General features: G+C 34.0%; 1 protein-coding gene and 1 pseudogene across 1 annotated transcript; one reads left to right on the forward strand and one right to left on the reverse strand.

Moving 5' to 3' along the window:
• Positions 1-1,876: 1,876 nt before the first annotated feature.
• LOC149893518 (uncharacterized) lies at positions 1,877-2,908 on the reverse strand. The gene has a single exon (XM_090067991.1). The coding sequence runs from the start codon at positions 2,906-2,908 to the stop codon at positions 1,877-1,879; it is 1,032 nt and encodes a 343-aa protein (XP_089924117.1).
• A 2,681-nt stretch (positions 2,909-5,589) lies between these two features.
• LOC149893519 (uncharacterized) lies at positions 5,590-9,598 on the forward strand (annotated as a pseudogene).
• Positions 9,599-15,250: the final 5,652 nt, after the last annotated feature.

Raw genomic sequence — 15,250 nt, forward strand, 5'->3', positions numbered from 1 at the left:
AGCCACAAACGACAACCAAGCTGTTTTCTCCTTTATATCAATTGTTTTAAAATGTTCTTTGTCACTTTTAAAATAGAGGTGTTTTGGTCATCAAAAACTCCTGCTCTTTTTCCTCTATTGACAAACCTGGCAACACCCTTTGTTTTCATTTCTTCTGGTGGCGGAAAAGTAAAATACAAACTCCAGTATGGCTTTCGCCGCTAGTTGAGAGGCAGCTAGTTGCTTTCGCCGCTAGTTGAGAAGCCTTAAGGGGTGGTCTCCAAATCATCTTGCCACCAAAATATCTTCTGACGGCGACCGCCAGTGGCTTCCGCCTCTCGATTGATGGCGGCCTTTAAAACATTCTGCCCCCAAAATAAAAATCCTGGCAGCTGCTGCCAATCGGGAGGTGGAAATCACTGGGGGTGGTTTTCCAAATCAACTTGCCATTAAAACATCTACTGACGATAGCGGCCAGTGGCTTCCGCCTCCCAAAAGGTCGGCGTTTCGGCAGAAAGTTACTTAGCCGCCAGGAGGCATTATCACTCTGGGCTTAGTTGTTGGCTGATGATTTTTGAAATCTGCTGCATTTTGAATTATTTGTTTAACGAAGCAAATATTAGCTATTCTTAACCTACCGCATTTACCACGAAACGTCTTAAAATCTTAATTAAAAGTCTTATGATGATCTTTACATTACCACCTCATTTATAGACGTAGATTTTTTTCTTTCTTTTAGTTAATGTAGTTTTATTTCATGTGGTTTTAGTTTGCAAAATGAATATTGTCAGTGATGTTCCAGTTATTGAAAATGTCAGCAATGGAATAAATGGTAATAATATAAATGCAAAATGTGTTTTGTGTGGCCCTTTAGGAAAAGAAATAAGTACAGCTAAAAATACATAATCTAATTTAAAACGGCATATTAAGGTAAATAAATGTTGTTTTTCCTATTATTTTGAATTTAATTCAGTTAACTTATTTCGAATTATGTATGAAATAAAATACATACTTAGCATGCATAGTATCATTCTATGTACCTTATACAAGCATATGCAAAAAAGAAATTATTGTAATGTCAAATGAAGAATGTAATTCTTTGAATTTGCTGAGGTTTCAAATTTGATTTACTTATTAGTAAAAATTAAAAATTAAAAATTTTTCTTTTTTGTTAATACGACAACTTTGTTTACTTTTATCTTCTACTGTTTTTATTCAATTCTCTTACAACTCTTATACAGAAACAAAAAATTCTCGAGGGCGTAATTATGTACAAAAAAAAGCGTATGACTATAACTTACATCGATTGACTAATAACTTGCATCAATTAACTTTAATGATATTATGACAAGAATTTTACAAACGTAATAATAAAGTTTTATAACGGTCAGCTATTATCACATCACCCCAAGAACTAAAGTTCTTAAGTAACATAGTCATTTAAATATGTCGGCTTTCTCCTTTCTCTGGTTGATTGCCTGAACGCTGATAATAAATTGTCGACGATCTCTCTGCCACCAGCTTCCTCCTCAGCGTCAGCAACTGTTTCTTCGGTTTCTTCCTCTCGTGCAGCAAAAATGTCTAAATCTTCAAAATCACTTTCATCGCTGTCGATCTCTTCACTAATAATAGTTTCTCTTGAAGCGTTTGAAACATTTGAGGCAGGAGCTATTCTCACATCTCGCACATGTCTTGGTACACCATCAATTTCAATATTTGTGTTTGTGAGTATGTCAGTTACAGTACCAATTTTCCAAACTGAAGTGCACTTTGCATCAGCAGGTCGAACGTAAACTTTTTCTCCAATTCTGTAAGTTTCCGTAACTCGTTGTGATCTTTCCTGAGTTTCAGTGTTTTTCTTCTCTTGAATTGGTAGACGCCAGACGTACATATTTTTCTAAGAAGCAGGTGCAGATTTCTCATTTGTTCCCACCGTTTGTATTGCATTGTACCAAAATACCGCTAGTAACGGACATATTTGTGCCCTTGCAGCAGTTCGTTTTACTGTGCGGTGGTTACGCTCCACTACTCCATTCCCTGAAGGTCTATATGCACATCTATACTTCTTTTTTACACTCCATTTTTCACATATGTTTGAAAATTCCTTGGATTTAAACACCGCTCCATTATCCATCAACAGTTCTTGCGGTGGGCCATGCTCCCTAAATACGGATTCCAATTGACTTACTACACTTTTGGTATCTTCGCACGGCAACTTTCTCCAAACTGCAAATCGACTTGGTCCACAGTCAATCATTGTTAAATATGGCGACCCTTTATAGTGAGTCATATCACAAGCAATTCTATACCATGTGTCTGGTACATCTAGCACTCCATTTTCCCATTTTACTGGTGCTGGATCAATTGAATTACATTTGCAACAATTGCGAACACATTCTTCAACGTCTTTTCTTAATACGTGCGGAAGTCTTCGTTGCACTGTAAACATTGTCCGATTAACGCTAAAATGATGCTTTGAGTGACAATTACGAATTTCTTCAGCTATACTTACCCCAGCTAGTTCTTTAGTATTTCTTTGTGAAAGCTCATTTATCCAAGTTTTTGGAACTCTTGTCAACACGTCAGCTTTGTTTATGGAGGACGGAACCCATTTCAATGTGATGTTTATATTATATTCTTTTATTAAGTCTTGCAACAGAGAAAGTCTTCTTTTAATAAGTATTTCTGATAATCCATTTGATCGAACCCTATGACTTTCAGTCAGCATACTTTTTAACCATCCATGAACTGTTACTGAATCAGTGAATACTGACAAATTCTTTATATGCCAATTAGCAGCTAGGTTTATCCCACGCACCACAGCATCTAATTCAGCAATATTAATATGCATGACATCATTTATACTTCGAAGCCAGGCTGCATCCTCAATTATTACGCCATTGTATTCTATAGCAACCCCCATTGCCATGCTGCTTGCATCACACCACAATGTCGCTCCATTTTGAATTCCTTCAGGATTCCATTTTCCTCTCACAGAATCACTAATTTCCAGTCGGCGCAATATTTCAATCAACCATGACTGAGCTTGATCTCCGATTAGATCATTCTAAGCATCTTCTTGACTATGTCGTTTTACAAAACTGCAGGCAATTCTGAGCCAACCTCCAACAGGATAGTGACCTAATAAGTGTCCACATATCGAAAAAAGTTTCCGTCGTGTTACTTTTTCAGTTTTGATATCTTGTGACTTTGGAATGGTGTTTCTTCGTTTCCAACAAAGCTCCTTTTTTTCATTTCTAAATAGTTGCAAACCCAACACTCGTGCAGTATCACATTGCTCTGGCTCTTTGGTTACCAATCCATAACGCGCCAAATGATTTACGACCTTTTCAACTGATGTCTTTTCCAAATTAACAATTATATCGTCAATGTAGTGGTCAGTTGCTTCACTAATACCTGCATCTAGATTCAACACGCTGCCTAAGATTGAAGACATTATTTTTGGAGCAGAATTTAACCCAAAACCAAGACGTGTAAGATTTATTTTTTAGAGGTATTTTTCTTCTTTGTAGATTACCCTCTGATGCTCCCACAAACTCGGATCGATGTGTACTTGCATATAGGCGCATCTAAGATCAAGTGTTGCAAATTTGTCACCAAGAGTTCTCTACTTTCTAACTTTTTCATCACATGCATCACTTGTGGCATTATGCGAATTAACGTACTGATTTAATTCGCAAAAGTCCAGAACAGGTCGTACCTTTCCTTTATTTTCCTGCTCAACAGCCATTAACGGGACAATCCCCTCTGTACTTTTTTCTTCTTTGTGTTCCATGGTTTCAACCAGTCATTTTTCACCCATAAGTTCATCTCATTATTAAATTGAGGTATCAACTGGGGTTTTACCTTGTACTGCGCGACAGAATTTCTCAGTTGTGGTTGACCTTGTTTCCATTTATATTAAGCAGTCCACTTTGTTCTATCAAAATAAGCATCAAAATCCTTGTCATTTATACCAACAATTTGTTTCTCTGCATAAATTGAAAAAAAACCAAATTCAATTTTTCTATTGTACAAGTGCACTCCTCCACAGCGATTAATGACATCCATACCAATAATAGCATCAATATCGTTGACAACACTTTTTAGAATCATTACTGATGTTTTGAGCTTTTTTCCTTCAATGATTAATGTTACTGTAGCTTCTCCCTCCGTTTTCACAACTTCTCTATTAACAGCCAACACCATTATGTCATGTCTTCTAATACGAACACCAGCTTTCCGAGCCATGTCGTTTGAAATAATAGTTCGGATACATCCGCTGTCAACCAGTGCTTTCCTTGCAAAGGTGTTCACCTGCACAGTGCATATTGGAAGCGCCGTTAGTTGTTTAGGGAAACAGCTGACGCTGGCGATTCCCCATTTGAGTTTCCCTGATGCAACAAACAAAATCTTGCAATGTGTCCAGATTTTCCACACCTGAAACATTTTATCCCATCACTGACAATTTGTTTCTTCGAAAAACAGATTCGAGCAACATGTCCAGGCTTGCCACAGCTGTAGCAGGTAACATCAGTAGCGAATGGTTTCTTAACATTTTTATGGAACTCAGAGATGGTTGTTGAAACATACTCTTCTTTTGTTTTTTCCGTCATGAGTACTCTTGCATGGTTTAATGCATCCTGTAAACTGATCCCAAATATTTTCACTTGTGCTCGTAGCTGCTTTAAAATTTCACCCGGCAATCCAGTTATGAACGCTCTTTGCAATAATTCTTCGCTTTCAATATTGGCCAAATTCATAAGTTGACGCAAACTGGCCAAATACACATCGACAGATTCCCCGTCATTCCATCTCCGATCTCTGAACTGCTCGTAAGCTTGGAAACCATCAACTGCAAATGCATCTAGTAGGGCTTTTTCAATGTCCTTAGCGGAAGTTTTTTGGATCTCCCCAAGTTGTTCATATAATGCGAACGCACTGCCTTCAAGAAACAACAGAATGATCAATGATCTTTTTCAACCACACTACAACATCTCCAGATCCATCAAATTTTCCAATCATTTTTGCCATGGATGCCATATTGCCGAAATAGCTTGTTAATACGACAACTTTGTTTACTTTTATTTTCTACTGTTTTTATTCAATTCTCTTACAACTTTTATACAGAAACAAAAAATTCTCGTGGGCGCAATTATGTACAAAAATAGAATATGACTTGACTAATAACTTACATCAATTAACTTTAATCAGGCGCGGATCCAGGAATTTGTAACTGTGTGGCCAAATTTTATTTTCACGGTTGAAATTTCTATAAAAGATTGATATTTTAATATTTTTTCGTAGCATTTATTGAGTGAATAAAACGTCGGTAACGTATAATGAGAACCGTTGTGGCCATGGCAGGAATCTTTATAGCCAAAATCCGTAAATAACGGCTGACAAATTTAAGCTTTTAGGGATATTCCTTAAGCTAAAACTAACGTGGCTGCCGTTAAATTTAAACTATGTGGCCATTGCCACAATGGCCACCCCTTATATCCGCTCCTGACTTTAATGATATTATGACAAGAATTTTACAAACGTATTAATAAAGTTTTATAACGATCAGCTATTATCACAGTTTATTAGAGAATTCACCCATTCAAAATGGTTGCTTTTGAAAAAGCTATAAATGAAAGTAAAAAAAAAATGCTTTTGTTAATAAGAAAAAAATTAAGTTCATCAGAGAATGTGAAAAAAAGGAGTGGTGCACTCCTTTTTTTGTAACAAAAATTAAAAACTACGTATTAATAATCTGTATTTATCAATGATTGAAGATATTACTTCAACAATTGGAGATGTTATGTATACTGCAACCACAGTTGACTGTTGGAGTAAAGGTAAAAGAGGTTATATTGGGGTGACTTGCCATTGGATAGATCAAAAGACTCTTCAGCGTTATTCAATAACTTTAGAGCAATTCCACGACTGTCTCACAAAAAATGATAAAATTAAAACAACCCAATATAGATAATACTATATATCAGTAGAGCTTCTGCTTCTCCTCTTTCAGAAAATATATAGCTTATTATAGTATGCCTCTATTATAAAAAATAACATGGGCTGAAACAGAAGGTAAAAGTAGGCGTTTTTGCAATAATTTAATTCATGTTTAATCAAAGTTAAATTGAACCTATAAAAAATTCAAAAACTGTCTTGCTCATTGCAATCAGGTTTTTAGCTGCACTAATCATTCCTACTTATGATAAAAACATACTTACTGCCAGACGAATTCAGAATACCATTTGTTTTAATCAAATGCTATTACCACTATTGTCACGCTGTGACATGTCACGCTGTGACAATTAGGGTACCAATCGTTTTATTTCTTAGACAACCAGTAAAACTTAGGGTTTCAAAAATCCAGCGCAATGAGAACTCAATCTAGTACATCTAAAAAAATACTAACATGTTTAAAAAAATAATTAGCTCAAGTTATTTTTTGGATCTTTTTTTGTCACGCCGTGAATTTTTTAACAACATTTAAAACAAAATTTAAAACTGCTAAACTGAAACCACAATTGAGTTTTTATCAACTTTAAGGACCCAGATTACTGAGCAGCCTACTTTCTTTTACATCATCTACAAAAACTACAAATTATAGGTATGTTTTGCATAGGCAACATTTGGAGGATGAATGCTCAGCTATCCTTGAGGCTCTCTTTTGAGATACATAGAGCCTCTCTAAGGGATAACTGTAACTCCATTGAGCCTTAGATGTAATACGTGCATCTCCATAACTAATGTGTTGCCTTTTTTTTAATCTTAAAAGGGTTTAACATGCCTCTTACTCATGCTGAGCGTGAAAAGAAATATTGTGAAAGACAGTTAGAAAAGTTTGGCAAAAAATTAGTTAAAGAAAAAGAATCAAAAAAAAGAAAAGAAAGAAGGCTTGCTAATTTGGAGGCTGAACGAGAAAAAGAAAGGCAGCGAAAGAGAAAGAGCAGACAAAAAATAGCAGAATCAAAATCTGTAGCTGTTACATCACCCCTTAACAAATATGCAAGCACTCTTGGAAAAGCTGTTAAGAGAGCCGAGTCAGCACTACCAAAATCACCCAGAAAGAGGGCTAAAGTTGTACAAAAACTTATAACAAAAATGAATGAAATCCCAAGCCCAGAAAAAATACTTAGTAAAAATGCATTAGATGCTTTAACTGTAAAATTGGTTCTTGATTTTTACCAGCGTGATGATATATCCCGTCAAGCACCCGGTAAAAGAGACACCATTGTGGTGAGATTAAAGAACAAGAAAGAAACTGTGCAAAAACGTCATTTGTATATGAATTTTAATGAAGCTTATGCTGTTTTTATAAGTGATTATCCTGAAGAATCAGTCGGAAAATCAAAGTTTGCTAGTTTACGCCCACCACATGTGCTTTTGTCTAGTTCAATGTCAAGAAACGTTTGTTGTTGTCAACAGCATCAAAATATAATTCTTATCCTTGAAGCCTTGCACAAGTTTGATTCAAATTTTCCATTGTATTCACATAAATTTCCTCTAAGCATTGTATGTGATAGTGAAAAAGACATTTGTTATAATAATATGTGTACCACATGTAAAGATGCTGCAAAGTTTCATAATCTATTTGTTTCGAATGAAATTGACAAGAATAAATGCATTACATGGTACCAATGGGAAAAAGTTGCAGAAGGTAATGGAAAGGAATATATTAAAAAAATTGAAAAAAAGGGAAGAGTTGATGACCTTTACAGCAGCTTTTCAAAATCTTTACCTTCATTTCTTTGGCATTATTTTATTAAACAGAAGCAATCAATTACATATTGTGATCATAAGATCCAACTTCAAAGTAATCCAGACACAGCCGTTCTTCAATTAGATTTTGCTGAAAATATTTCAACTTTGTGGCAAGATGAAGTGCAGTCAGCACATTGGCACAAGAAGCAAGTTACTATTTTTACTGCTGAATTTTGGTACCAAAATTCATGCTCATCAGCTGTCATAGTTTCAGATGATTTAAGCCATTCAAAAGAATCTATTCTTGTATTTGTTCATAGTTTATTATCTAAGCATATTGAATCAAGTGTTAAAATACTACAGGTTTGGACAGACGCCCCAAGCAATAAATTTAAAAATCGTTTTATTGCATCAGCAATACCCTGGTTGGAAGAACAGCATGGTTTAAAATTATTCTGGAACTTTTTCGCTGCTTCTCATGGGAAAGGACCAGTAGATGCTATTGGTGGGACCGTTTAAAGAATAGCAACGCAAAAAATAATCCAGAGAAAATGTATGATAACTGATGCCATATCTATTTTGTTTCTATGGAAGATAATATAAATACAATAAAAAAAATTTAAAATTGGTGAGTTATTTACAAAAGCATCAGCAAAACCAGGAATATTTGCAGCGCACCTAATTCAAAACAATAATGGTAAAATAGAAATGCGACCCTATTCAAGTGCCAAATATTTAGTGAAACAACTTACGTCTTCAGACGAAATCACCAAAAAACTTTAAAACGTTGTATATATGACAGCAAAATAATATGGATGCAATTTGACACTGATATAGTATGGGCGTGTTCGGCAGATTGCTATGTAAAAACTATTTTTATGAAGATGTAGTTATATATTTGTCCAATACTTCTCTACTTAGTTTTAAATTTATTAAAAACAGCCCATTTACCTGGTTTATAATTACCCAAATGTGTCTGGTCACGCTGTGACGTTTACCACTAGTTAATTAAAGGTGCACCTGTTTGAAATTTAATTAAATAAATGTTATTTAGGTATAAAACTTGTAAGAGTAATATCTAAACTTTTTGTTTAATGCCAAGTTAATAATTCAGTTCATCTATATTAGCTGAATCATGATGTTGATCTAAAAACTAAAAAACAGTGAGAGAATTTTGGTCACGCTGTGACGTTTTATATTTTCTCGCATGAATAAGCGGCTAATATATCCACCCTAATTTTTTTTCTTGTTTTTTGTAGCACTTTTTATGAGCTAACAAAATAGCAAAAAAAATTCTTTTTATATCTATTTAATAATAAAATATTGAAGGCTAAAGGCAAAAAAAAAGACGGTTGTCACGCTGTGACGGTCATGGAATTGCTCTTTAGCATGTAGTCGTTTAAAAGGAAGACAAACATATACTGTTTTGGCTAATGTTTTGTTTAAGATTCATACAACCTATAAAATATAAAACAAGATAGTTTCTACAACAATAGACAGTGGTTCAAATTTTGTTAAAGCTTTTAAATCATATCCAAATTCAAAAAATTCAGAGAATGAGGAAGATAGCAATGATGATGATGAAGATAATGACAATGACGATTTATGCAATGAGAATATAAATTTGTATGAAATTTTAGACAAAAGTTGTCATGAACAAGGGAATGACTTATTTGTTCAGTTACCACAACATTTTAGATGTGCTAGTCATACACTAGACTTAATAGTAAAAGATGATGTTGAGAAAATGGTACAGACTTCAGAAACTAATTTTAAGAAAATTTATAGGAAAGCAATTGGCAGGTGTTCATCATTATAGAGTAAACAAAATATATCAAATAGAGTTGCTGAAAAAGTTCACAATACATTACAGGTTTATTTAAAAATGCCAAACCAAACAAGAACACCAAGTTATTGAGTATACTACTCAAAAACTTGATGTTAATAATTTTCAATTATTGAATGATGGTTAAATCTCTTCCTGAAAGTCAAACATTTTTCATCTTCATCTCATAAAGTTTCAGGCTGTCGAGCAATTTCAGCAAGTTGTCTTTTTGAGTTTATAAAGTGATGAAACTTCAGTAGATGATCTTCTCCACGACTTCTCAATAAATCGTTGAAAACTCCATGACTAGCACAATTCCATGCAAAATGAGGATGCAATGAGAGAGCAGCGATGAAAATTCATTAAAAAAAAACACATTCAAAACGCTTTTGTGAACAAGTTGATTGAACTTGGATTGAAATTGGGTTGAGATCTGGTGATCTAGGGCACCAGGGCATCACATTGAACTTTTTTTTCAAAAATATTCTTTGATTGAGTCAGCTGTGAGAGCTAAAGTTCCGTCTTGTTGAAAGATGAATTGCTTGCTTTTGCCATACAAGTGGTTGATTGATGGATTTAAACACGCTTCCAATGTGTTTTTGTAGTTGTATTGATTAATTCGGCCTTTGTACAGCTCACAGAAGTCTATACCTTTGTGAGAAAAACATCCCCAGATGCCAACCGAACCTCCACCGTCTTGTCGACGATGTTGCAAAAACCTGTCTGAATTTTTCTCAGTTGCAAATCTTTTCACATTCTTCCCTTGCGGTTTACGACTTGAAAATTAGTTTCATCACTCCAAATAACATTTGCCCACTGTTCTACAGACCAGTCCAGCCTTTCTTTGGACCACACTCGTCGTTTACGTTTTTCCTTGATTGAAAGAACAGGTTTTCTAGCAGCTATGTACGTTCCGTTACCTTTATCCAACAATGTTCGTCTCACGAGCTCTCTGCTAACTTTTGGATTACTTTTTGAGTCGTTGAAGATTGGTGCAAGCTTTTTGTAGCTGAGTCTGGGGTTTTCTCTGCTCATTCTGAATATACCACTTTTGTCACGGTTGCTGAGTTTGGATGGTCTCCCAGTACGCTGCATGTCGGAGATGCCCTTGGTAAGTTCCCAGGTTTTGGTGGTTTTTCGAACGCAAGATTCAGACACGTGAAGTATGTTGCCTATTTGAACGTTTGTGTGATTTTTTGTCCTCGCCATACCAATAACTTGTCACTTGATCTCAATAGAAACTGCTTTGCAACCCATTTGCACGTAATTGAAAATAATTTGAAATTTACTATACTTCAAGTTGATTTTTTAAAATTTAAAAGCTGCCTGATGATGTTGCTATAAATTTTTTGATTATAATTGACTCATTTTGACTTTATTTAAAAATAAAAAAAATTTTCGCCCCGGATTTATCAATTAATTAGCAAATAATTGATCCTTAACAAAATCGTTTAAACTTTTTTGACACCTCCTAATTTGTATCACCTACCTTTTCATGAAATTTCTGAGTAAACAGTGATGAGTCGAAACCTACTTTTTTTAATTTTATTAATAAATAACCTATATACCAAGTTAGAAAAAAACTATTTTGAAATCTATTTCCGTTAGATTTTTATTCAAGAAAAACTGAAGATTAGATCTTAAAATTCTGTAATCGTTTAAACTTTCGTGAATAGCTGTATAATGCAACCAGTACCTATGATGATGTTAAAAAAAACCGGCGCAGGCTTTAGAGACTTTTATCCTAAGGATGTGACATTCATTTTACCTAATTTCAATTAAATAGCAATTAAAATAAAAATTTTGTGTAAATCGTTGAAAACTCCATGAAATGAGGATGCAATGAGAGAGCAGCGATGAAAATTCATTCAAAAAAACACATTCAAAACGCTTTTGTGAACGTAAATTTAAAGCTTCTAGAATTTTAGATTTGAAATTGTTTTTTCCTTCGGTAATCTTTTCTAAATTCATCACCATTCTTATCCATCGTAAAAAGAAGTCCAACATGGTATAGTCTGATCCTTTAACATCCTTTATAGCATAAAATGACATGTTCCCCAATAAACTTCCAGGTTTCATTTAATCTTAGCTCGCAGTTATTTCAATTAGTTCCAATTTGTTTTTATATCTCGAGTTTCTCAAACATGTCAGATGCCATAATAAAAGTACTATTCCATCTCGGAGCAATATCTTTGCGTGCTCTCTCGAGATCAGCAAAATTTGCATTATATTTATGCGCTTGTGTATTTTCAATAATTTTTCTTATTTCAGCAAGAGTGGCTTCAAATGGCTGTGTTACGTCTATTGCAGTTAATTGGCAAACAAGCGCTCAACATAACATTTTGATGCAGATTGCACCAATATTATTTTCTAACACACTTACTTTTCTCTCTTGTTCTTGAGTATGTGCTTTTCGATTGCATCATCTGTATCTTCAGAATTTTCAACAACATCTTCTTCAAAATTGACTCGGTCAAGCAGATCGAAATCTTCAAAATCAAACTTGTTGTGCTTCCTCAACAAATTCATCACAAATGGTCATTTCACTTTGCATTTCTCTGATAGCATCAGAAGCTTTGATCATGTTTTTACCTTGATCCGAACAAGTTGAGTAAATATCATCTGCCCCTTTCCCTACTTTCGCAGAGTAATTAGCTGATCAGCTAAGACCGCTCCAAGTTGAAGTGCTGAGTGAGCATTCCCAAAGTTCGATCGTGAAATTTTTCATCTTTTACATACCGAATACTTGCAGAAAAAACATTTGTATTGAGACGAGTCGCTGAGTCAAACATTAATGATGGATATACATTTTCTTTATCTTTTGCAATAACTTTATAAATTTGATCAGTAGCCCTAAGAATAATTTTTTTTGTGTTCTCAAGATCCCATATCATGTCAAAAGTATGAAGAGCCTTTCAAATCATCTCATTCTTCCCCATGTCATCAGCGACTGTCATAAGCAAATTTCTCATCAGAATCGATTTTATCAAATCTCTTACTGCATGGTCTATATCGAAGTCAACAGTAACTTTTTACGCAAAACGAAATAGCATTTTCTTTGTCGTTAACCTTATTATGATTGTTGTTTCAATTTCTTCTCCTTTCCCAAATTCAAAGATTTATAGCAATATCCTTGTGTTTCGAAAGCAAACGGTTTTTTCGATGAGAAACATTTCCGGCAAACATCGCTGGCTTTTGTTTTGTGCATAGTTTGCATTTCCATTTGTTATTTTCATGGACCTGTAAGAGATGGACGTGCAACCTATTGTTTTACATTAGAGAGGCCGCAGAAATCAGTGAGCCATGCGAGTTTCCGACAATCTCTAAATTTCTACCCGTCAACAAAAAAATCTTTTAAAATGGCTCCACAGTTTTAAAACAGAAACTCTGATCACGTTGTATTAGTTTAAACTTTTATAGCATTTGTTTAATAAGAATGTTCAGGATAAGTAGCTATTTCACGCGTTGACCAATTACTAAACAAATTACACCAAGGTAAAGGAAATTAGTTGTCGATACGAACAGATTTTCATCGTTTTTTCAAAATAAACATTTGTAAATTTGGGAACTTTTTTCGTGTAAACAGAGTTCCGTCAATAATAAAATAGACCTGTAAGGATAATTTGAAAATGACTAAAAAAAGGATATCGAAATATAAAAAAGCTGAAATAAAGTTTCTTGTCAAGATCTGGTTTCATTCAACTCCTTGGTCCTTCATTCAACAGGCTTAACTTTGTGTATTTTTTGAGTATTTTTTCCGATCTGTCGCCGTTTTTTGCCTCGACTACTCTCTAAGCTCCATAATATATATTCCACTATGCATTATTTTTTTAGTAGGTGTATTTTCTAATGGTCTTTTTTATAATTCATTTGATAATGCAAAACCTTCTAAAAAGTTATTCAAATTTATAATTATCTTGCAAAATGCGGCCAGATATTTCATGTGTTCGTTTTTCATATTTCATATATTATTTCATTTGTCATAAAAGGCACATAGTAACTCATTTAAAATTATGTTTGCATGTAGATAGTAAATCATATTATGTTAATATTAAATAGTTATTCTTGTGGTTTGCCATAAATTGGCTTCGTAAATTCTTTAAAGCTGTGACAAGTTATTTTTTTCTTAATTGTATTTACATTCATTTTAACCCTTTCATGCTCCAATTATTTTCCCATAACTAAAAAAAATCCAAACTTTGTTTTTTTGAACCTCATTTATGCCAATATGATGTACAAAAAAAAATTAGGAAAAAATTACATAAGGATGTCATTTGCATTTGTTGTTATGGAACAACACTGCCCGCCAACGGGTATTTTCAATATAATAAACAAACATTTTTTAAGTTTTAGCAATGTTTATTCTACACTATATTTGTTAAAACAGCAATAAAATTAAAATAACAAAACAGTCAAAGAGGGATGTTAACAGCAGCCAAAGAGGGATGCTGACAAACAACAAAAAATTAACTGGTAGTGGATTAAAACATTAAAAACTATTGGTTGACTCCATGAAACTCATTTAAACAATTTCTTGCTTTTAAAAGACACAGGTATATCTTGCATTTCATACATTGAATAAAAGTAAAACCATTTCCACACTGCCTACAACGACTTTGTTTCTCTTGAAATACTCGGAAATGGCTACACATATCAAATCTTAAATCTTTAGAAGGTTTTTCAACGTTCGGTGGGCGTCTCTTTCTAGCTATTTTATTTTTTGCAGCAAGTGATGGACGCCCACGCTTTGCAAGTGATATACTTTTTCCAGCTTTGCACAAACTCTCTCCAACTTGTGTTCTAAACTGTAACAGTGATAGTTGATTCTTGACAGGAACATGTTGTTGATTCATATGACGACGATACAGAAGCCAGCTATTGTTTATAGATATGCCAATATAGTAATAGAAAACATGCATATAATACTTTACGGTACGTTGTCTCACACTGTAAGTCTCTAGCAGCATGTCACATAAATCAACTCCACCCATATGAGCATTATAAATTTCAACAATCTTGGGTAGATCAATAGTCACAAATCTTTTATCCTTTATTGACCACCTGTTAGCAGGAGTACCTGATTCATTTCCCACATAATTTGAGATGAGTTGCACAATATTATTACCATACCATCTTACAATATAAATTCCTGAATTATTATCAGTTATGTAGTCAGAGGAGCCTCTTCCAGCTTTTTTGAGATCTTCATCATTAAGTAACTTTTTACTTGCATCCTTTAAGCGATCTTTACGGATTGTTGCTACAGCCAAAAATATTTTCTCTTTTAGCAATCGTAGAATATCGATAGATGAAAAAAAAGGTATCAAAATAGAGTTTGTAGTTAACACCACTAGTTAAACTTTGTGTCAAACGAAATACAATACTGCCTCTCATCAATAGACCTGGAAGTTCATCTTTTTTTAACGAACATTTTCAACAATAAATCTCAAAATTGTAAACAATTCCTGAAACACCACATCTGGCAAATACTTTTATACCCCTTTTATGGGGTTTTTTAGGAAGGTATTGCCTTAGAAATAATCTTCCTTTTGTTGGCAAAATTTGTTCATTTATTGAATCACTTTCTTCTTGTAGCATACTTTTGATGTTTTTTAAAATAAGTTGAATTTGAGGTCGCACCTTGAATAATTTGTCATAATTAGGGTGGTTTAAAGGAAGTGATTTATTATTAGCTGAAAAATGCAAACAACGTTTTATTTTCTCAAATTGCTTTGAAGTCATGAC

Source organism: Hydra viridissima, unplaced genomic scaffold, assembly GCF_058129835.1.
Source record: "Hydra viridissima isolate aposymbiotic clone 2 unplaced genomic scaffold, HvirCarnegie_v1 scaffold_1, whole genome shotgun sequence".
NCBI lineage: Eukaryota > Metazoa > Cnidaria > Hydrozoa > Anthoathecata > Hydridae > Hydra > Hydra viridissima.

Excerpts from the sequence above, each read along its gene's own strand:
- LOC149893518 (XM_090067991.1), bottom strand. The coding sequence starts at position 2,908 with ATGGCAATGGGGGTTGCTATAGAATACAATGGCGTAATAATTGAGGAT.